Source organism: Lissotriton vulgaris, chromosome 1_1, assembly GCF_964263255.1.
Source record: "Lissotriton vulgaris chromosome 1_1, aLisVul1.2, whole genome shotgun sequence".
Classification (NCBI taxonomy): Eukaryota; Metazoa; Chordata; class Amphibia; order Caudata; family Salamandridae; genus Lissotriton; species Lissotriton vulgaris.
Window position 1 is genome coordinate 1,997,464,551 of NC_141685.1, and position 24,495 is coordinate 1,997,489,045.

Genomic DNA, 24,495 nt, shown 5'->3' on the forward strand with positions numbered 1-24,495 from the left:
GTCTAGGAAAGACATGGCTTGGTAGTTCGGGCTGGACTGTTCCCATGAGGCACAGGGTCCGGGCTGATTTGCATATAGCCATTGTCTGACCTAGGGTGGTGTGGAGTGCAAAACAACGATGGATTTAGGCCCAGATCTTCGTACTGGGGTGAATGTAAGACCTTGTTCTGCATTCTGTCCATCAACTGTGTTTTTTGCTACTGTAGATTGTGGCATCAATCGTACAGGTATGGAACCAGGACCGTCTATCATCCCAGGACAGGTGGGAAAATTATCTAGTCAGGAGGCATTTCCCCTCTCAGACTTATAAGGTGGACTGCCTGAGTTGAACACGACTTTTAGAATTCCACCATCTTACTTTTGGCAGAATTAGACTCTCTGGGTCAAGCTATTGCCCACTTCCTCCATTAAGTGGTCATATAGAGGGTGTAGATACCCTAAAGATAAATAGCCAATTGGCTACCACCTGTCCATCCCATAACGCCCCTAAAATGCGTATTTAGGTGGCACCCCTGACAACAAGAATGGAGATTCGACAGATCAGGAAGAGGAGGACAAAGAAGAGCAGCAAGAACTGCAGACTGTGGACTTTAAGAGCTGAACTCTGCCAGTACCCAGTCTCGACTATAATCACCAGCGACTAGTCCTGCTGCTGACCAGCTTCTAAGAACTCCCCTGAAGACTGCTAGCCCTTCAGAAATTGCCACACAATCACCCTTGGAGTGGAGCAGCTACTCCCCTGCAGTCCGCTGGCACGAAAACGTGAAGCCTAATCTACCAAGTTGCCGCTTCCTAGCCACCCCGATGCAGCAGCCCCCAGGTAAAGGGCCATGTAGTCCTGAAGGACAGATCTAGCGCCTCATCACCAAGTGAGAGGACACCAGGGTCAACCGAAGCCGCACAGGACCAATACCTGGGGTGCCGGACCCCTTGCAGCAAAGACTGTGAGAGTCCAATACCGACTCCACTAGTTCAAGTTCAGGAATTTGTATAGCGCACTACTCACCCAGAGGGTCTCAAGGCGCTTGAGGGAGGGTGTGTGCATTACTTATCGAATAGCCAGGTTTTTAGCTGCTTTCTGAAAGAGAGGTGGTTCTGTGTAAGGCGGAGGTGAGTGGGGAGAGAATTCCAAGTTTTGGCCGCTAAGTAGGAGAAGGATCTTCCTCCCATGGTGGATCTATGGATGCGCAGAATTGCGGCGAGGGCTTGATTGGATGATCGTAGTTGGCGGGTGGGTGTGTAGAAGGACAGTCGTCTGTTGAGGCATTCGGGTCCTAGGTCGTAGAGGGCTTTGTGTGCGTGGGTGAGGAGACGGAACGTTATTCTCTTGTTGATGGGTAGCCAGTGGAGGTCTTTCAGCTGACCGGAAATGTGAGCTTGACGGGGGATGTCCAATATGAGTCTGGCTGAGGCGTTTTGGATGTGTTGGAGTTTTTTCTGTAGTTTGGCTGTGGTTCCGGCGTAGAGGGTATTTCCATAATCCAGTTGTGAGAACCCACCTCCTGAGTGGCCCAGCTGTTCTGATTTTGCACCCTCAACCGGTGAGACCAGGAACCATAAGGTTCCATGACTCGCAGATTCCAGCCAATCTTTCCACATTGCACCTGAGCTCTCCTGGCTGGGTACCAACGAACCGGCTGTGCCCACTTGTTCCCCAGACCCTTTTGACCCGAATCGGAGCTTCTGGAGTTGTCCCCTAGTCCAGTGTTTCCCAAACTGTGGTCCGCTGACCCCCAGGAGTCCCTGACACATTCCAAGGGGGTCCGCAGGCAGCAGTTTTGAAAGCACTACTAGGTATATTGTACAATTAGCAGTTTTCAAAGAACAATAAGAGTGTTAAGATAACAGTAATTAATGTCCCTGCTGGAGAGAGATGGGAGTTTTTTCCAGTGGCAGCTTTGACTTATCGAATGTAGCACCTAAGGTTAATATGCCTACTGCAAAGAACTTGTACCATGCATTTTAAAAAACAGTATTTTATATGCATAGGTCAGTGGGTTACTGCTCTTGTCACAGAGATTCTTTTGTTACTATTTAGTTCATAAGTGACAAATGAAATCTAGCACAGTGACCTATAAACTGCTTGCAAACTCCAAGGTACAAGTTAGTGACTTATGTTTTTTCCCAGTCTTTCATTATCGTGATGCTGCTAAAAAGGTTTATTTGGGTGTAAATACATTTTTATTGTTAGTCCATGCTAACCACTGTGTTATGTTCTGAATCCCGAGTTTGTGCTTCTCCAGACCAATCACTCTTTAAAAATGCCTACCAGAATGAATGACATGTGAATTCTACACCTTGTGGTACCCTCAGCCTTATGTAACATTTTCTATACACTGATCTACACATATGATTCACTGTCTCAATATGTGTGTGATGTAAAATGCTCTGACATCCTACAATGGCATGAGAGATGCTATAAAAAATGAAATACACATTACAAAGGGGCTATGGAGAGATGAGAAGCAGTGTTGGAGGGTGATAGTGGGGGAATCATTGAAGAACCCCCAGAAAGATTGTCTTATTCTGGTGCATTGAAGAACCCCCAGAAAGATTGTCGTATTCTGGTGCATAGTCAGGTCTTCATTTACTCTTCTTTAAAAGTTAACAAAATATGATATATGTGTTGTAGACTGCACCATTGTTTCCTAAATTTTTTGGGGGGAGGGCCTCCGAAAGCCCCCTTTGTAGTGGTCAGGCTCACTCACTGCACTTGGTGTGCACCGTATGGGGACTGGTCTGAAATCATTTTGGCAGGGCTGCTTTGTGTATCCTGTCTGGCCCTGGCAGGAGCAGGAGCCTCTTACTGTGAAATAAAAGCAACCATTGAAAAGTTAGTCACAGAGAGGTGGCACCAACCTTCCCATTTAACTTTTCGTTTTCTTGCAAATTCTTTCAAAATAAAACACAACAGAAGATGCAGAGTGTTGTTAGCCTCCTTGGCTTAACAACACACTCCGTCACTTCAGAAACGCAGGGCTGCACCATATTTACAAGAATATGGTGCAGCCCTGCGTTTCCCATGCGCTTGTGCTACATTTAACAGAGGAAGATTGTTTTTGTAGCGGAGGTCCCTCTTCCTGCACATAAACAATCTTGAAATGTCATTTTGTCACTTCTGTGTGCTGCTTAATGCAGCACACATGGAAGTTACACATTTTTTTTTTTTTAAGATTGTTGATGTGCAGGAAGGTTCACCTTCCTGAACATAACTAATCCAAGGCGTTTTGCAAAACGAGGAGAAATAAAGCATTTCTCCTTGTTTCGCCAAGTTAAGACCAGGTTTTCCCTAGTCTTAATTTTGGCACTGCCTCCCATTTACGCTGCCCTTGTAAATAGGGGGCAGCGTCAAAATCAATGGTGGTGTTCATGTTTTTTCGAATTACGGTTACAATGTTTAAAATTTAAATCCTACAAATTGTTTGGGGGTCCCCGGCTTCCAGTGGTGACTCAATGAGGGTCCTCAGGAGTCAAAAGTTAAGGAACCACTGCCCTAGTCCCCTCTGCAGCCTGTTTCTGGGTGGCCCCCCTTCTTCCCACTGGCATAACCCACACGCTTACCAACACGACCAGCACCTCTGCAACCTGACGCCCTAGGGCAGCTAAAGAGTAACTCCTGGTGGTAATTTGGACCTTGGACGCCTATGACCTTAAGTCCTGAAGGAGACACTCCCTCCCCTCCAGAAACTAATCGCCTATAACTTTATGCAACATATGCCTTCTCTCCTACAGGAAAGCATTGCTGCTTAAAGACTCATGATAATTAACTCTTTTACTTAACTGTAAATATTCGTAACTGCCTAAGTACATACTCTATATGAACTTCTTGGTATCAAAATTTATATAAAAATCTGGATTTTTTTGTAAACTGGGTGTCTCATTTATTGCCTCGGAATCCAAAAAAGGCTAAGCACTATTCTGTGATACGTTTAACTGCACACCTACTCTACCACTTTAGAGAGCCTTTAGGATCTCATTTGTGCCTCTATAAAACCATTTGGGTTTGCCTGAATTCTTTACACAGTGTACCTCGTTTTGTTCCAGTATATAAAAAGCCATCTTCCTATGTGGTCAAGTAGTCATTGTCAAAACAACAATTGATGGACAGAATGCAGAACAATGTCATCTATTCACCCCAGTGCAGAGATCTGGGCCTAAATACATCGTTTTTGTTGCACTCCACACCACCCCAGTTCAGGCATGGCCATATACAAATCAGCCTTGACCCTGTGCCTCATGAGAACAGTCCAGGCCGAACTGCCAAGCCATGTCTTCCCTGGACCGGAATCAAGCATCCTAGGATCGGTTTCTGGCTATCAGCCGTCTTCAGCCAGGTTAGCTTGACTCCAGTGGTGTGGAGAGCACGGAACTCACGTCTGAGCATACCCTCCCCACTCGGGGTGACAAATGCAAAAACAAGTAGTCATTGTCTCCAATATGTAAGGTAGCGGTCTACATGTTGCAGTGTGTCAATCTCTTATCTGTTATAGAAAGATAATTTTTGGGGAGGCGGTTAGGGATCGAGTTATTCCCTGCATGGTAAACGGATGCTTACCCCTGCATGCTCAACTGATTGTGAAACTGGTATCCTGACTTTTTGTGTGGTCCTGGCATCACACTGATCTTAAGTGTTTGTAGAGACCTAGGCCTATGCCTTATAATGCAAGTTTGAGGACCGGCTCTATGACCTTAAGAGGTGCCCATTGTGTGCCCTCATTGCCTGATATGGCTACTGTCCTGGGTTAGTCTCATTAAGCAGTGGTGACTGCCAGATTCTCCAGCATTAAACCTTTCATAGATTCACATGCTTGAATTTTTCCCTTTGTCATGGTGGGAGCTCCACGTAATAACTAGCAATGAATAGAAAAGAACTGAAAACAATAGAAACCAACAGAAGCCATTCCCCATTTCGAGCACACAATGCAGGGTGAGTGTCTCGAGTCTCTCTTAGCGAATCTTAACTTATTTGAACTTGATCAAAGTAAGAAGGATCCCAGAGCCCCAACTTTTGTGGGCAAAGATGCCAACACCATCATAGATTTTATTTTTGTATCTTCTGGGGTTTTGGCAAAGGCACGCGAGTACATGGTGGTCACCGCTAGTTTCAGTGATCACAATCCTGTTCTCTTGTTGCTGGATCTAGATTGCTTTCGGACCCGTATATCGACAGACGTGGTAGCCCCAAAGGATTTGAAGACTACAGACCAGGGAAGGCGACTAAAATGGGAGCAAGTAGTTCCCGAACAATTCTTTCAGTTACTCGCCCAAGAGTCCGAAGCCAACATGGCAGTGTGTCTGGATCCAACTGCCCGGGGATCTGAGGTCGTGGCTGCCTATGAGGAGATTTGTGCAAGGATCTCCAAGAATTTGGAGTTAAGGTCTGTTGGGCAAAGGAACAAGAAAACTTATAAATGGTTTAACAAAGAATGTTTGCAAAAACACACTGCCCTGCTGAAAGCCCTAAAACAAAAACCTAGGGTCAGGCTTTTAGTGGGTAACCTAAGGAAGGACTATAAAATCGCAGTCCTCAATCGTAAATCTCAAATTAAGGAGGAAGCGTGGGAAAACCTATTATCTTTGGATGTTTTGCGAGATAGCAAAAAGTTCTGGGCCACTGTTAACCAGCCTTTTTTTTCCGAAGATGGAAAAACTGACTTGGATTGTGTGATAGAAGATGGCAGATGGTTAGGCCACTTCGAAAATATTTATGAATCCACAGCATCTGGTTCACCTGATAGTGCCCATGACTCTCCCAACTTGGTAATGGAATTCAGCACTTTGGAGGTCGAAAGGGCGATTAAAGACACAAGTAAACACAAAGCCCCGGGCCCTGACGGGGTCCCTGCAGATCTCTATATCCAATACCCTCAATTTTGGTCAAAGATATTAACGAACGTTTTTAACGCTATACCCACAGGTGGCTTCCCTTCCTCTTGGTTCACCTCCATCATCGTGCCTATATTCAAGAAGGGGAACAGGGTGGATCCGGCCTGCTACAGGCCAATCTCCTTGCTGGACTCTGCCGTCAAGATCTTGGGCAGAGTCATCTTGCAAAGGCTCGGGGGTTGGCTTGAGGAGAGCGGGATCCTGTCGGACCCACAATATGGCTTCAGGGCACACAGAGGGACTATGGACCAGTGTCTTAACCTTCACCTTATTATTAGTAAGTACACTGTGGTGAAGGGGGGGCTTCTTTACTTAGGTTTTATGGATCTATCATCCGCCTTTGATTTGGTCAACCGCTCAAAACTGTGGTTTATTTTGCGTAATATGGGTTTGGACACAACTCTGGTCAATTTTTTACACGATCTTCATTTAAATTTGTATGCTTCTGTTAGGGTGAACAGGGATGGGAGGTGCACAGCGAAGTTTAAGTCCGGGAGAGGTGTCAGACAAGGTTGTATCCTGGCACCTCTCCTTTTCACACTGTACATCAACTCCCTGGGGAAATCATTGAACTCAGTCACCCCGGATATTCCACGTATGGGGGGGGGGGTACCTATCCCGGTCCTCCTCTACGCGGACGACGCTGTCCTCTTAGCTCGGACTGGCACAGGCCTCCAAAAACTACTAGATCATTTTGGCCTCTTTATGGAAGCACTGGACTTTAAGATCAACACTGCCAAATCCCATGTCATGGTTACTGGTTCGCGAAAGAAACACACGAAGATCAGGTCCTTTAGCTGTAACAGCTCACCAATCTCCAGGGTCCCTTTCTTTTGCTACTTGGGCGTCACTTTTGACGAGAAAGGCACGTGGGGCGCACAAATGAGGCTAAAACAGAACGGAGTTACCAGATCCACCACAGCCCTTCTGCAGTTCGCCAAAAGATTGGGCTCAAGACCTATGGAAGCCATGACGCGTATCTACAAAGCTAAATGTCTGGCAATTGCTTCCTATGGAGCCGCCATATGGGGCTATGTTGCAAGCCCAGGTATTCAAATCGCAGAAAACAACTTCATACGAGCCTTGCTATCTCTCCCAAAATCATCCCCTATACATACAATTCACAATGAAATAGGCCTGGGTCACGTCACTGACCTCCTAAAAATGTCCCCAGTGTTATGCTGGGTTAAAACCTGGACAAATGAGGAAATCCGCCTAAATCATTGTATTCTGAAAGACTGTATGTCTCTGGACAAAGCCGATAACATCCCGTGGCTGGCGTATGTTAGAGCGGCATGCGCGAGGCTAGGACGTCCAGAAATGTACTCTCTGCCACATAATTTAAAAAAAAGAGGATATAAAATGGGTCAAACTGCATTTCCAAAATTTGTTGGAGGGTGAAAGGGAAATGGTTGAACTTGGCAAACCGATGGTACGTTCACTCTTCCAACTTTCTTCAACTACAGTCATGGAACCTTATCTGAAATATGTCACCAAGCCCTATCATCGCTTTTTACTTATAAGGTTCAGGTTCAACTTAATGCACCTTGTGCTTGGCTCGCAGTCAAAGTGGGGCTCACCAGAAAACTTACCCCCCTGTTCCTGTGATTGTTTTTCTACACAGGACAGCCTTCACTTAGTTATGCTCTGCGAATATTACCTGGTGGCTCGGAAAAAATTCCTGGTCCCTATCCTGAAAGATCTGAACTTTGTCCAGGTTCGGCCAGCTTTACTATACTTACAGATGCTGAGCTCGGTACAGGTCACATATGGGGTTGCCTGTTTTCTGGTAGCAGCTGCCAGACAAAATAAATTAAGATCTGCTGCTACTATGAATCACCTAAATTGATATTTGCTGAAATGGACACTCACCACACCTATCTTTCTTTTTTAAACTTGGTAAATTTTTAACAAAAAATCTTTACTGTGTTCTTATGAAGGAGTTGCAATCTTTTTTCATACATGTTTAATTGTATTTTAACTTGGTATCATGTACGATGTTCTGCTTTTATGGTTTTAAATAACCGAATAAAGTTTCTTTGACTGACTGAATAGAAAAATCAAATTACATTGTTAATCAATTCACATTGTTGTAAAAAAATAAATCAAACTCAGCCAATCAGAGCGCAGGCCCCTGAAGCAGTCTTCACCTTCATGGGCCACCATACTTCAGATTTCTAATTGCACATCATTTATGAAGGAGTCCACCTGAGCTTTGCTCAATCCTTCAGTTCTTCCAGTCAACTTTTGACATTTATCAAAGCAATTTTGATTGCTTCTTCAAGCAACAATTAGGTACCAACTGGGCTGCGTTTTTCAAACTGAACATCATCTCCGAAGTGTCTAAAACCACTCTTTAGACCATGTTAATCTAGTGGGAAGCTAAGATTAGTTTCAAAGGATTCTTAAAATGAAATGTCTATACTGATTATATCCTCTTCATAAGACTAAAGCGTGCAGGCATTGCCAAATTTTATTTGGCTAAACCTCAAAAGATAGGGAGGCAGGTTTACTCCTATGTCTTAAGATGAAATAGGCCTTGGAAGATCCTACTTCTGGTGATGAAGGCCAAAGTCCATCTTCGTCTACTAGAAAACGCAAACCTAAGGAGTCCACCTTGTATGATGAATCTTAAAAGAAGATTAAGCCTCTTAAAAAATCAACAAATGCAGATAAATCAGTACGAAAGGGGGATTCCACCATTTGTCCGGCACAAAAAAATAAAGTCCTTCAAAAACATCTGAGCCAGCTACTCCTTTTAAAGATTCCTTTTAAGGTAAAACATGGTTGACGAAGATTCGATGACCACTACCTCTGCTTATAATACAGCCATGACCAAGACGGCAATGACAATCTCATCTTCGCTGATGAAGGTATCAAAGGCGATATCGTCAACGGACACATTACCATAAAACGCTGAGAACAACTTTGACTCTGACACAAGGTGCTTCAAAGCAAACCATAACTTCTTTGTCGACTGGCCTGTGAACGGCACATGAAGAATCTTCTTTTTTTTTTTTCTTTTTTTTTATTACAGAAGAAGGTGTTCCAGGGACCATTCACCTGCATCAGACCTCTTTAAGTAAGGTGTCACCACTTCCACCTGCACAGCTGCAGGAAGTGGCAAAATCTGATGCGGACGATGGACCATTTGTACCAGTATATAGTCCCATGTAGCTGCACGTGAAGTTTCAAGATGATCAGAACAAGGAGACTTCGTACCTTGAAGGATATTTCTCTTTTCAAAACGGGCAGAGGTATACATCCCTATGTTATGAGTCTTTTCAGGATCCATAGCCTTCTGAGGAACCGTAGGAAGAACAACCTCATCACCACAAAGATACCATAAGCGTGCCATCCACATTAGTGACGCATCTTTGTCACATGCTAGACGATTATTATTAAAGGTCAGTGAGGCAAATTCGCCTGCAGCAACAAATCAGAAGGCGCCCCCCGAGACTCTTGGGTCCTCCAAATAACACTAGAATCCAAAAACAGGAGAAAAGCCTAATGGGCCATCAGTCTTGCACCGATCCACAAGTTTTGACCCTGATCACAATACATGATGATTATGTAGACCGTGAAGGGGTTGAGCTACCAGAAGAGGATGAGATTCCTCAAGATCAATCGGTCTCTGGGCAGGAATGGGATGATTATGTTGCCCGACTATCTACATAACCCACACCATCGCCTACCAGTTCCTCTCCAGTGGATATTGGAGGTATTCCCCAGCTTTTGGAGAGTGTTTCAAAAGATGTGGACCTACCTTTACCAATGAAACAAACAGATTGTTTTATTAGTAAATTCCATCCCTATTTTGAATTACATTTGGGATAAAGGTTTGAAGCTGATTAAAAAAACAAAAAAACAGCATCAGTGGCATCTGTACGTCCTTGTCTCGATTTAAAAAGTGTAAGTTTGGGGTGAGGATGTGATATAACAGCTAGAGCGATCTACCTCGAAGCTTGGAAAACGGGGTTAGAATCTCAGCAGGGACGCTCAACATCCTGTGATTTTGTACAAATCACTTGAACTCCCTGTTCCTAATAATATGAACGTGTCCATCTGTAATGCTCCAGGTGCTCATGTAAAAGCACTGATACCTTCGGTAGTGTTTGCGCTATATCAAACAAAAAAGATTAATCAGAACTGACCTACATGCCTTATCAAGCACCCATTACACAGACTCCGTATTGATGCACAGAGAAGATTTTTTATTTGGCTCCACCCTATAAAGAGGTAATCTGTTAGATAATGTGGGGGGGGAAACTTCTCAGCAATTGTTGCCACAACCATTTTTAGGTAGGTATGATTGGCAGATGTGATCAGATAGGGCAGTCTTCCTGGAATTGTTTCTAGGGGGTTAATTGCAGGAAGGTGAAAGAGCTTAATCGGATTCTTTTTTTTTTTTTTAAACCTTTATTTAACATTTGCAATCAAATACAGACACGGGCCTACAACCCCCAGGGCTGGCCGCTAAGCATTTCAGTACGTTATTACAATCCAACTTCAAACCCAGCCTCCCTGGGGAGCATAGGAACTCCATCCACAAAGCGCATCGGTTGTAAAGGCAGTTCAATTCGGAAACCGGATAAAAGGTTTTAATTTTACAAATAAAGTAGAAAGGATCAGGTGTCGTACAGTGTCTCGGATCACAAAGGGGGGGCGAGCAAAAGAACAACGTGTCCAAAATAAGCTCGCTATCATGTAAGTCAGCAGCGTTAAGACATACGACATCAGGATAAAATAGCACATTATTATTCGCCTACGCCATCATTATTGTCCGCCCCACAGCACCAAAACCTCAGAAAAGTCAAGGTACAGATATAGAAACATGCCATACATGACCCAAACGTCCCCTTCACTAGCTGTAACATCTGCAAACCTGGAAACCTCCTCCTTCCCAGGATGGCCGTCCCTCTCCCTGGCCTCAAATTAGCGACACTCAACTGTAGATCGCTTCCCAAGCACGCCCTACTCATAAACGACCTAATTGTCGATCTAACTCCGACATAACCTCGGCCCTTCCCCCGGGCTTTCTCATCATGTCCCAACCCCGCCCTCTAGGTCGAGGTGGTGGTATAGCCATCATCTACCGAGACTACTTCACCTGCCGATCTACTGAGATCCAGAGCAAGGAGTCGGAGAGCTGCCTGTTCACGCTGACGCTCTCGCCGACCTACTCCCTGTCAGGCCTTCTGGTCTACAGACCCCCCTGGACATTTCGGCCCCTTCTCCGCTGCTTTTTTAGAATCCATTTCATCCCTGGCCCACTTAACATCCAACTTCCTGATTACAGGCGACCTCAACATCCATTTCGATGATCTAACAGACACAGGGTCGTCTGACTTAATCAGTGAACTTGGCGCCCTTGGCTTCTCCCTGACTAACTCAGGAGCCACGCATGCGAAAGGACATCTGCTCGACCCTGTATTCTCGAACATCCCTTCCCTCCAGTTCACCAATTCCATCCCCCTCCCGTGGACGGACCACTTCCTGGTCTCGACCTATCTCCCAGGGGCCTTTAAGAAACCCCACTACCCCCCAACTTTCACCAAGGACAGATCCTGGGCCAGACTTTCAACGGACAACTGGGCCTTGGCGCTTGACGCTTCTACCCCCAGTCTTGCAGCCGACCCCACCACGGCAGACATCCAGTTCAGAGACTGGATTTCCTCCTCCCTCGACAGCCTCATCCCCATCAAAAATCGGGAGGTGAAAAATAAGACCAACAGCCATTCCCCCTGGTATAATGCTGAACTTAGAGCGCTCCGTAAAGTGTGCAAAAAGGCTGAGAGAGCATGAAGGAAAGATTGGCTCCACAGCAACAAGGATATATATCACAACGCGGTAAGACAATACAAAACAGCCTTGAAATTAGCTAAATCAACGTTTTACGACAACAGAATAAAAACCGCGACCAACTCAGCCAAAGAATCCTATCAGATAGTCAAAGAATTACTAAACATCCCAAGAGCACCCCCCCCTCACTCCCCCCCCCCACCCCCCCCAGACAGAAGCAAGGATCTGGCCAATTATTTAGTCTAAAATCCTGCGGATACTGGACTCCCTTCCCACCGTCAGCCCCCCTCCCATCCTGGCCACAGCGGACGAAAACAACAGCCCACAGCTGGAGACTTTTAGAGCAGTTTCCCTCGCCGAGGTGACGTCCACGCTAGAGAAAATGAAAAGCGGTTCCCCCCTTGACCCAGCCCCGGTCAGACTCCTAAAAAAGGTGGTCTCCACCATAGCCCCTATCATCAGGGACCTTATCAACTCTTCCCTCGCTGGTGGAACGGTACCCCCCAACTGGAAGAACGCAGTCGTGAAGGCTTTGCTGAAAAAGCCCCAACTAAACCCGGACGACATGTCCAATTACAGACCGATCTCACTGCTCCCTTGTATCAGTAAGATGGCTGAAAAACTAGTCAACTCGCAACTATCCCAATTTTCTCGAGACAAACAACATCCTGCGCCAATCCCAAACTGGGTTTCGACCCGGCCATGGCACGGACACCGCACTCCTCTCTGTCATCGAGGAGGCAAGGTGTATCCTAGACTCAGGGGGATCAGTGGCAGTGATCCTCCTGGATCTTAGCGCCGCCTTTGATACGGTGGATCACCGTGTCCTACTACACCGCCTGGCCAAGGCAGGAATTGTGGGTACGGCGCGAGCGTGGATCGAATCCTTTCTCTCCCATCGATCCTTTCAGGTGTGGGACGGCAACTCCCGGTCAGAACCTCTGCCGCTGAAGAATGGAGTTCCCCAGGGGTCGTTGCTCAGCCCCACCCTGTTTAATGTCTATATGGCTCCCCTGGAAGACGTAGTGGCCCCCTACGGTATAAAAATAATTAACTACGCTGACGACACCCAACTTGTCGTATCCCTGTCCCACCTGGATACCCATCCTGACAGCTTGCTGCACTGCCTCCAGGACATTCATACCTGGATGTGTGACTCGGCCTTGAAGCTGAACGGCGCAAAGACCGAGATCATGCTCCTGGGCAATAAATGGACGACCTTCCCACCTACATCTTGGCCCGACACCTTCGGCGAAATCCCCTCTCCTAAAAATGAAATCAAAACACTACGAGTTTGGTTGTAACCTGACCTTACCATGAAAACGCAGGCAGCCAAGACAGCAGGCACCTGCTTCGGTCTCCTGCGGTCCGTACGCAAGATCCTGCCTCTTCTTCCCCTCCCATCCAGGAAATTACTTGTCCAGGGTCTTGTCTTGGCCCGGCTCGATTACAGCAATGCCATCTACCTGGGGGCCCCTGAATACACCCTGGCCAAACTCCAACGCACCCAGAATGCGGCGGCCAGGCTCATCATGAACCTTCCTCCTAGAGTGTCGGCTAAACCCGCCCTCAAAACCCTACACTGGCTCCCTGTTCGCCAGAGAGTAGAGTTCAAGGCCCTATGTACCACCCACAAGCTCATCAATGGAGCTGGCCCTGCCGCGCTTAAAAATATGGTTACCCCATATAAAGCTTCAAGACCCCTTCGCTCCGACGCCGAACATCTTGCTACGGTGCCCAAATTCAGGAAGGCTCGCACCGGCGGTCGCCGCTTTTCGGTCAAAGCCTCCACAGCGTGGAACTCACTCCCTCTCAGTCTACGCCTGGAACCCTCCCACATGGTGTTCCGCAGGAAACTTAAAACCCTCCTGTTCCCCAAATAAGGCACTCCCTCTTCCCCCCTCTGGATCTTTACAGGTTGAATAGCGCGGGGATGCCTACGGGTCACCAGGCGCTTTAGAAATCGCAAAATAAATAAAATAAATAATGTAAGGAAAGCCGAACCCACTACACTAACCCGGAAAAGGAAAAAGAAGAAAAGGCAAGGGAAGAGAAGGAAGAAAAGAGGCCATAGAACAAAAATATAAACGAAACATCCACCCCTACACCCCCCCACCCTGCACCCCTGCTGATGACTACGGCCACCCCCCTCGCAGCGTGCCTGTCGCCCAGTAACCAGAACCCGAAATATAGAAGAAAGGGAAAGAAAGGAAAAGGCAAAGAACCCCACTTGATGAGGGATATCGGAGGAGGGCATAGTTCTACGGGCTCCCGGTCTCCTTCCCCCGTCGTAGCCAGCCCCGCCCCGGACTCCGTTAGGTCAATGAAAACAATCCCGTTAAACATAGTGTCACAATGAGACCCAGATAAAAATCTCAGCCCTGGCCCCGTCAATCAAATTCACTGAAGTCGTCAATTAAGGAAAGCCCTTTCCACAAAATACTGCAAAAATCTGCAGAACAGGAGTACACAGATGAGAAAAGAACGGCAGGTCCCAAGGCAGATGGCTGGTACCAATGTTGCCCCTCCCTGCCTCCGAAGCCAAGCTTTACCCCATCCGCCATCTTGAAAGACCGACCGGGGAGGGGAGTCGACACGGTCCGAAACAGCAAATGATGGAAAGTAGAAGGTTCCAAAATGGGGACGACATGTAAATGTTCCGAGGGATACACAATCGGGGGTTCCAAAGGTTCCATTGGGTGACAAGGCACCGTACATTCAGGTAGATCCACTACAATAGGGGCAAACACTGCTTCCAGCGCCGGGTCAAAATACGCCTCCGAGACATCTATTGAAAAGCGGGCTGGCTGCCGGGTCGCGGGCTTCGAGCCAGGATTTGGTCTCAGGCCTGTGAGTCTATCCGTCACAGACAACAAACTGCAAGTCTGGACTTCAATAGTTCCCTTAAGTGCCATGAGTGCCTCCAGCACTGTTCGCAGTGACGGGCCAGTTCGAGCCTGTTCCGCTAGATTCCTTTCGTCCTCCAACATGGTGGTCCCCACGGAGAGGCGCCTTCTCCGGGGCAAAATTAGGCGAAGCAGGATTAAGCCATGAGGGACTGACGGTTAGCGAGCAGTAGTACGCAGCGAAGGAACCGACCGGGGAGGATCGGCGATGTGAATGCCGGACCCCCGATCAGGGACCCCCGCGACACAGCACCATGCGTCACTCGTCACCTCACCTTCTATAGGGCACCAGGCAGCTGGTGGTAGCAGAACAATCAAAAAAGTCTGGGTGTTACAGAGACCGGACCCAACCACCTTCAGCAGTCCGTTGTTATTCAACTCGGACCCAGCAGAGCCAGCACTCGAGACCCCGGCTTCTCTGCTGGATTAGGCCTCAATGCGACCATCGACGTAGTTCCGCTCCACAACAGCAGAGAGACTCCGGGATTGCACCACTGGAGTGCGGGTCGGATCACACACACGTATCCGGTGCAGGTAATCAGGATAAGCAACAGGATAATAGAGCAAAGGACGGAGGTCAGCGGAGCCGGGAGACTATGCGGCCATCTTGGATGGTGTCGTAGCTCCTCCCCCCCTTAATCCGATTCTTGACATTGCAATGGATGCTACTTCAATGGCTTTCAAACAAATGGCTGGTGCAACAGTTCTTTGCTGACAAGGTTGGTTGAAAGCTACTTCCTTCCATATGGAGGTTTAGGCTGATGTTTTAAACATGTCATTTGAAGGAGAAAATCTCTTTAGCAAACATGTGGTTGACATCCATCAAGGCTGACCCTGACCCAGGACGTTCGCTAGGAACATTACAACAACACTGTTTTCAAACGTTTCAAGGCAGCAGAGGAAGAGGTCTGTTTTCCTCTAGAGTTGTTGATCAGTCATACAGATATCAGACCTACCCTCAATTTCAAAAGGGGATTTGACAACATTATGCACCACAGCAGGGATACAGAGCACCACTGGCTGCCTTCTACGCAAGACAACGTACCTGTGGGAGACCTACAGTGGTAGTAAAAGCTCATGAAACGTCCAGATGTCAGTGACAGTTTTCGTGCACCAGTCGCCTCTCAGGCTCCACAGCATCGCTGGGGTACAGAATTTACAAGTTACTAGAACCACTGGAGTGTTGAATATAATCCAATAAGACCACTCCCTAGAATTTGCTAAAAAGCCTCCCAGAAATCCTCAAGCTTTCATCAGCATCTCAGTCTGTTAAAACAATAGTTCCTATTATATGCAAAAGGGCTGAAGAGTAAGTCACATATAGCTACCAAAATAAGGGATTCAATTCAAATGTCTTCCTAATCAATCCAAAAAACTGAGACAAGTTAAGGATTTAAGACTTTTGAACAAATTCAAAAAGAAACCATTCAGGATGATTTAGCTAGAAGAGATTCTACATCCTCTTGATAGATTATATAACCTCACTGGATCCTCTTAATGCTTATTTACACATCCCCATACATGTGAAACATCAAAAGTATCTAAGGTTCACGATGGCAGGGTGCCATCACCAATTCAAAGTACTTTAATTCTGACTACGATCCTAGAATTTTCCAAGTGCATGGCGGCAGTTGTTGAATTCTTAAGAAGGAACAGTCACCCGGTATTTCCATACTCCGATGAAGGGCTTATCAAGGGTCTGTCTTTCCACTCTGCAAAAAGTTCTGCGATGGCTGGTACACAGCTCCTCAAACACCTAGGACTAAAGATGAACAAAGAAAAGTCCTCGCTTATCCCATCCAGATTGACTACTTTTCTGGTGGTCCTAAATACAGGAAATAAAAAGCATACCCCGACAAAAGACAGTTCAGTTTGGATATTTAAGTCCATATTGGGAATGATGTCATCTTGTATACTGCAAATCCTAAATTGTCGATTGCAAATTAGACTGCTACAGGAATAATTATATGCCCAGTGAGTACAAAAGCAAGGGGCATTCAGTGACATAGTCCACATTACCCCAAGCATGAAAGAAAGCAATTGCATGGTGGGAGAGAGGAAACATTTCTCCAGGCCTACCATTCATTTGCTCTCGTCCTCACTTTATAATGAAAACAGATGCCTCCTTAGGGTGGGGAGCATATCTACAAGACCTGGAAATTCATGGCCAATGACACATTAAGAGACAAAAATGCACATCCGCCTTTTAAAGTTGGAAACTGTATGTTTAGGTCTCCGGTCCTTTCCCCCCAGAATAAAGAATTCAGTAGTCCTAGTATGCACAGACAACACCACTATCCTGTTTTAACTAAATAAACTAAGAGGGGCAAAATCGAAACTATTATCAACTCTAGCACAATGAGTTTGAAAATTGTTTCTTCACAAAATTTCCTTTTGAGTGGAGCATGTTTCAGTAATGGAAAACAAATAGGCGGACTCTCTCAGCAGAACTTTGAACAAGTGTCACAAATGGAACTAAGAAACATTTGCACACCTTTAAGTGTGTGTCTCCCTAGGCACAATTCAAACCCTGAACAGGGTCAATTCGATTTTCATTAAAAAATAAACCAGTTAATCCAAACTGTTTGTTGGAATCTTTTTATATTCTGATCTTAACTTCCGAAAGGACCTGAATTGTGATGACAATCCAGGAGTTCAAATTTGTTAGTGTCATCCAAAATGCATTAATACATCCTTGTTGGAACTTTAGATTCACAATGCATTTCGGGCACTTGGCCCTTCATCAGGGCACAATTAGTGTGTTTGAAGTTAAATGCATTCAGTGTTCCGTAATGGCATCTTGCATTCAGTGGTTCTGGGGAGAAAAAAAACCAGAACCATTGAAGGCAAGATGCCATTACGGAACACTGAAATTAAATTGGAAGGGTTATTACTAAAACACAATGTGAGCTGATGGGGTGATGGGAGAGGTGCAGTGCAACTCCGTGAGTGAAGAAAACTAACGACAAAGTTAGCCTATTGTCTTTTACTCTGGCTACCTTGTGCTAGGGTTAAAAAACGAAGAGTATGACTGCAGTCATTAGATTTAGTCGGACTGGAGAGTAATCGACATGTTTCAGCCTAAGACCTAGATGGTGTTGTGGCTTTCATCAGGATCTCTATGATAGCTATTGCTGTCTAAAAGTGACTAACAGGAAAAATAACAATGTGAATTCTAAACCAGTGATTCAAGCAGTTCAAAAACTGATTCACCAGTAGGACGTGCAGAAGTACGGTAAAATGACCCATCTGTCCTTGGCAGTCCCCTTCCACCCTAGCTCGTGTTTCAGACCGAGGGCAGTATGGTTTCCTTTAAGCCCCCATTGCCCCTTCTCTCTCCTGCTGGTAGAGTGTGCGGGAGGGAGTTGGGCGTGGGTTGTGGAAGCTGTAGTCTCTCTACAGAAAACAGCTGCAGCAGCTCGTGTCCCTCCCGCAATTCATGTCCTGATATCATGAATATGTAGTTCTTAATTCTGCTGGCTTTTTTCTTTTCACATTCATGTCAAAATCATTAACATTGGCTACAGAGCTGTCAGTGACTATAATCCACATTCTGTTCAGACCAGGGTTCTCCAAAATCAGCCCTAGAGGGCCAGAGTCATGCCGGGTTTTCTGCATATCCCCATTTAGATAAATGTAGTTTTTGTAAAATCTGGCATGGATCCGGCCCTCCAGGACCAACTTTGGGGAACCCTGGTGTGGTGATGTTTAACTGGAACTCTGTTCTGTCATGGAAACTGAATCCCTCGGAGATTCGATGACAGGCAGTTACCTCTGGGCCTCTGTTGAGATAGTAAACCACACGAAAGACACCAAGGGTCTCAGTCAACCGAGCCAATGATTGGAACCTGTATAGCATCCCAAAAAAAAACACAAATATACTAAGAGGTCACCGAGGAAACAAACCCAGTAGAAGGGAAAGGAGCGAAGCCCCGAAAAAAGAGAAAGAAGATGTACCCATCAGCCCACCCAATAGTGGAACCTCGCCATCTGGGTTTTCACTTTGAAAGCTGGTGTCCAATACGCTTCTCCTCAGGAGAATCCTGAGGCTAGCTGATCTTGGACCCACCGGTTGAACCCTCAACCGAAGGAGATGAGTGAAGAGGCTGAAGGGGCAAGTTGCAGTGCTCAAAATTGTGAAACTGGGCCTTCAGATAGGGCTGACAAGTAGCAAAACAAAATTGAGGGCGATCCTTGCCCAGGGGATCAAAATTGGGCCAAACTGTCCCAGGGATGGGGGGGCAGAAAACGTCAAATACAAAATGCACCCATTTGGAAACGCCCAAGGGGTCAATCGATTAGGGAATTGTGAAGCACGCTACTCGCCCATGAGGGTCTCAAGGTGCTGGTGGGAAGGGGGGTGCAGCTCGGAGTCAGCTGAAGAGTCCGGTCTTGAGGTTCTTCCTGAAGGTGTGCGGAGTGGGGAAGCACCTGATGTTGATCAGGGTGACTTCCTTTTACAAACAGTCCCTGGTGTTAGTGGGTTTTCAACCCCCCACTCCTTCTGGGGGTGGGGGTACACAGGCATTCAAAATGGACCAATCTGACCCTGGGTGGGGGGTGGGGGGGGCAGAAATGGCCACAAGTAAAAAAGAAATTGGGCAAGGATCGATTTCTCCCCCTTCCCCCATACTTTTAATATCCCTTGGTCTAGTAGGGTTTTCTGCCCACGCCCCCCCCTCCCCCCCCCCCCCCTACTCCATCCCCTTAGAGCAGATGGGCCTTCAGAAGGGGCCAATCCATCCCTGTGGGAGCAGAAAACACACATGTATAAAAAAAAAAAAGGGCCGCTCATACACTTAAAAAAAAAGAAATTAGTGGGGTTTTCTGCGCCCCCCCCCCGTGCCAAACATCTCAGCATAAAAAACCAGCGCTGATTCCAGCATCTGACTTATAAAAATAAAAAAATGCACTTAGAATGGCCCCCCCGGAAGCCTACCAATTTTTAGTACGGTCACCGACTGGCCTGAGCCAGCCTGTTTCCACTAGACAGTGTTCTGACCACAGGGAGGGAGAGCCTGCACACTCTGAGGTCGAGAACAATGCATTTCTTTCTGGGTGAAGGTGTTCACATCTCCCCATGGTAAAGAAGAGCCATCCATGGCGTAGAGCTTCAAAGGCCTTGCTGCTTTAGTAATGCGACCCCAGCTTCTCCTGTTAGAGGAAGCAGACCCCCTCCCTGTCCTCACACTCTTTTTGGCAGGAGGACAGGCAGCAAAACATACAAAAAATAGGAGGTGGGCCCCAGTTCTACCAACTCCACCACTCAAGTGCTGGAGGCAAGGTGAAGTACACTTTTCAGTGCCCACTATCTTGAAGATGGTGAGATTTACCCTATCAGGGCTAGGACTATGCCCCCACCCAGGGGGTGGGATTATGAGAAGGTGCAGACACCACAGTTGAGGGGCCCATTGGCCAACCCGTCACTCCCCTAAATCTTGTATTTAGGCTGTATCCCAAGACCCTGAACTTCAGGTCCTGATGACCTAAGAGCCGGATACCACAGAGTTGCACCAGAGGAGAACTACTGACTTGGCCACTCAGACTGGCCTGTCTGCAGCCCCCAACAATCCTGCACTAAAAGACGACTCATCCTGCAGCCCAGCAACCTCCAGCACCTTGGGAGGACTGCTTGCGCCCGATTCCACCTCTGCAACCGAAGCCTCTAGACTGAGGCAAAGTGGCCCACCGTTTCCAGCAAGGTTCCCCAGCGCTCCAGAGTCCAAGTCCACTATGAGCTGACCTCTCTTGGACTACTCAATGTTATCTGCAGCCTCCGCACGAAGACACTCCCCACCCCCAACTGCGACCTGCTCTAGTAAGCAGTTTCCGATACCAAAAGGCACCCATGCACCCGTCCGTCCTGGGCCTTAGTGAACAGAACTAAAGCTATCCCAGAGCATCGGGCAACTGACCTCTACAGCTGTTGATTTCCTTCGACTGGCCTCCTGGCATGAGCCTACAGCCCTTTACCGATTTGGCCTGCCTCCATTGCTTTTCATTTGGCACCCAACGCTGTGTTGGCACCCTGCATCCTGCCACCCCTGTGCTGCCGCTGGTGGTTTAGTGTTGGTGTTGCCTTTCGCCCTGTCTGCCTCAGTGCCTGGAGACTGGTCCCCCCAAGCAGCTGCTACACTTGCAAGGTTCCTCTGTCCACTTGCAAGGTTCCTCTGTCCGATTGCCCCAGTTTCCATTGATTCGTATTGGGCGCCCACCTCGAACTTGCACCCAGCTGCCACTTTGCCGCTAGTGGTGTACTGAAGGTGCTGAAATGAACCTTGCCCAATACTGACCTTAGCTTTCGAAGACTGGTCTTGTAAGTAGATGTTCCCTATAAGCATCTTGAATGTTTTCTCTTCCCCCTCCTCCCCCCCATAGGTTAACATTGCAAAGTCTGAAAATTGCAGTGTCTACATTGAAAAGTATTTCTATTGCAAAATGTATTTACTTGAGACGAAGTTCTGTGGTTCTACAAAATAAATATAACCAAGTATTAGTCTTGTAAATTGGTCTCAAATGTAAGTGTCTCATTTATTTTCCACTGTATGTACAACAAATGCTTAATGCCCCCAATCCCCCCTCCCCCCAGATAAGCCTAACTGCTTGTTCACAGTATCACAAAAGAGACTATTAATATTATCTACTTTAGCCTCTGTAAAGCATCTGGGGATCCACTGGACTCTTTGCACACTACACTTCTTTTTGGTATAGTATATAGGGAGAACGCTTCCCACTCCAATATATACCAGTCACTCAGCAGACACGTTTCCAAAATGTTTCAATGGATTTGAAATGTTAAGTATATTTGTGACATGCACTTTTCTCCTAAACAAAATGAATACCTGGTGAGTGGACACCACTGCAGATACTGAGTTTTCCTAGATAACAAGGTGGTTCTAGTCTCAATAGAACGTTTTACTATGTAATACCTTATTTGGAATTATTATTGCGCATACTTTAACTCATGCAAGTTCCTTTTTTGTTGTGCTTTCAGAGGATGGAGGTATGTTCACTTAACATCGCTGTACCTGGGGAAAAGCTAAGTATGGCTTTAATAATTTTCTCATTTGTAGGAACTCTATATTCCTTAACCGTCCTAATGTACATGTATTTTTGTTTTAGAATTTGTGGAAGTAATGTTGTTACCGAGAAATGAGTTACTAAAGAGAATTGAAGGTAAGTGTTGTATTCAAGCAACCTCTGCTAAATGCACAATCCATTGTGGCATTTCTGGTCTCCTTTGAGTGTGGCTGTGAAGATTAAATACCCAATGTTTAAATTGCATGAAAGAGGGGTGATTGGCATTTTACGACAAATGGGTAAATGAGAGTAGAAATGCAGTAGAAAAGCTACAACCACTTTCTTAAAACATGAAAATCAAAATCATTGTTTGTCCTTCAGGGTTATCATGACTACGCTAAGTGTTGCTAAATCTGCAGTCAGTGCACTGTTAAAACTGGGTTCTCCTACTCTGTTCAGCCAATCTGAAAGAAACCGGTTAGTATTAGATTCCTTACCTTAGAATATCCCCAGGCATCAGACTGAATCCGGAAAATTTTGCGTAGCAGTACCCCTGCGCGTCGGTAGGCGTCATCTGCGGCTCCGCGTCCGTCGTCGCCAGGGGTTCGGGTGACACCACCCACGCTGTCGCGGCCTGCTCCATACCCGCCAGTCCCTGGGCAGAACGCGACCCCGGAGGAGATCGAGGCCTTCCTCATGGCCATGAGGTCGCTCGCTCCTCTGTCGGGTTTCGCGGCGCCTTCGGGCCAAGCGGCCCCAACTGGGTCCTCAAGCGGGCCGGGTGCTTCGGCCCAGGCGCCGTCGGGTGCTTTGGCCCCGGTGCTGTCGGCGACTTCGGTCCCGACGCCGCAGGGTCCCACTGGATCCGGTTCCGGATCAAGTTCGTCGCCGGTTGACCTTACGACCTTGCCGGCGCCGGTCCCCAGGGTGTCTGCCCCCGACGACGACGTCCCTGGTCCTACCCTTGATTCAGGTCCGGCGCTGGAGCGGCGCCGCTCTCGACACCGATGGGAGTTTTTACTTCTATGACCCGGCCCCATCCTTTGACCCAGAGTATCAGGAGATGTGTGGCGAGGAGGATTGGGTGGGGTCTGAGGACCCTCTGGCACGTGAATGCCAGCCTTATCAAGACTGGGCAGGTGAGCTTGGGGATGCCAGTGGTCTGGACACTTCGCCGGACTCTGGTTTTGTCTCTCCTCCTACCGTGGCTACGGAGGAGGGGGCTGCCTATAGTGTGGTGTTGACGCGGGCGGCCAAAGCCTTATCCCTTGAACTCCCCGTCGTGGCCGTGAGGACTAACCTCCTCACTAATTCCTTAAACCGCAGGCAAGCTCCTCGGAGCCTCTGCTGCCGTTTAATGAGGCTTTATCTGATGTTCTTCTGGGCACCTGGTCCAGGCCCGCTACAGGTCCCCCTGTAGATAGGAACGTGGCCAGACGCCACCACCCCGCTCCGGGTGCCCCTTGCTTCCTGTCCACCCACCCCACCCCCGAGAGCCTGGTCATCCAGGCCTCTAACTCCCAGACCGCATTCCCGACGGTTCCCCCAGATCGGGAATCCAAGAGGTACAAACAGTATGGCAAGAAGATGTTCTCCTCACTGAGTTTGGGGTTGCGGTCTGTTAACACAGCGTGCCTCTTGGGCCGTTATACCCACTCTCTGTGGGACACGGTCGCGGCCGTGCTGCCACAATGTCCGGAGAAGGCCCGGTCTAAATTGGCCCAAGCCCTTGCGGAAGGTCGAGATGCGGCACGGTATTCCATCCGGTGTGGACTGGATACAACGGGCTCGCTAGGTAGAGCAATGGCAACGACGGTGGCGATTCGTCGCCACGCCAACTTTTCGGCTGATGTCCAAAACACCCTTATGGACATGCCGTTTGATGGCCGTCGCCTTTTTGGCAAATGCAAAAACCACAGTTGATGGCCTTTTTGGCGACAAGGCAGACAGTGCGCTTGAGCGCTTTAAGGACTCCAGGGCTACGGCCAAGTCCTACTGCCTTTTGCTCTTTGGTGACCAAGGAAGGGGCGCCCCCACACGTCCTGCCAGCCGCAGGCTGCAGACTAACATCCAGCGCGGTGGCGGGCACGGTAACCACTGTGGCGGTGCCCGGGGACAACGGCAAGGCCAGTCCACATCCAACCCCGCAGCATCCACCTCAAAGCCTTCCTAGTCCGAGCTTTCAGGCCCACATGACGCCAGTGGGGGGCCGGGTTCGCCATCACCTCCTTCACTGGCGCAGCATCACTTCGGACAGGTGGGTGCTGCAAATTGTCTGAAGGAGCTACTCCCTCCTGGAGGCAACCCATCCAGCCATGCCACCGCAGTACCACAGCGCGTCGGGGGATCACTTGAATCTTCTGCGAGAGGAAGTTACTGCCCTCTTGGCCAAGGGGGCCATCGAGCGTGTTCCTGTGCCAGAAGTAGGGTGTGGTTGTTACACCCACTACTTTCTGGTTCCCAAGAAGGGCAAAGGGGGCCTACGCCCTATCTCGGACCTGCGGAACGTCAACGGCTTCCTCCGGAAGGAGAAGTTCAAGATGCAGACATTGGCTCAGGTCTTAGCTGCCCTGGACCCGGGAGACTGGATGGTAGCGTTGGACTTGCAGGACGCTTAATTTCACATCCCCATCCTGCGGGCCCACCGGGGTTACCTGCGGTTCACGGTAGGCCACGAGCTCTTTCAGTTTACCGTGCTCCCCTTCGGCCTTACCAGCGCCCCACGGGTGTTCACGAAAGGGATGGCGGTGGTCGCAGCTCATCTGCGCAGGTTAGGGGTTTCAGTCTTCCCCCCCTACCTCGACGACTGGTTGTTGAAGGCGGGCTCGACCCAGACAGTAGTCAGCCAGCTCCAGACTACAGCGGACCTCCTGCACCTGCT

The 24,495-nt window shown here is 47.9% G+C and overlaps 1 protein-coding gene across 6 annotated transcripts in view; it reads left to right on the forward strand.

The window, feature by feature from the left end:
• The window catches only part of NUDT5 (nudix hydrolase 5), a 238,037-nt gene that overhangs the window by 167,078 nt on the left and 46,464 nt on the right, over nucleotides 1–24,495 (forward strand). For 4 of the 6 annotated variants that reach the window (XM_086919882.1, XM_086919887.1, XM_086919896.1 and 1 more), the window contains one exon: nucleotides 21,717–21,770. In XM_086919882.1, coding sequence (XP_086776008.1) covers nucleotides 21,717–21,750 — 34 coding nt within the window. In that variant the 3' untranslated portion in view covers nucleotides 21,751–21,770. The other 2 variants (XR_015295601.1, XM_086919892.1) reach the window with 2 other exon arrangements.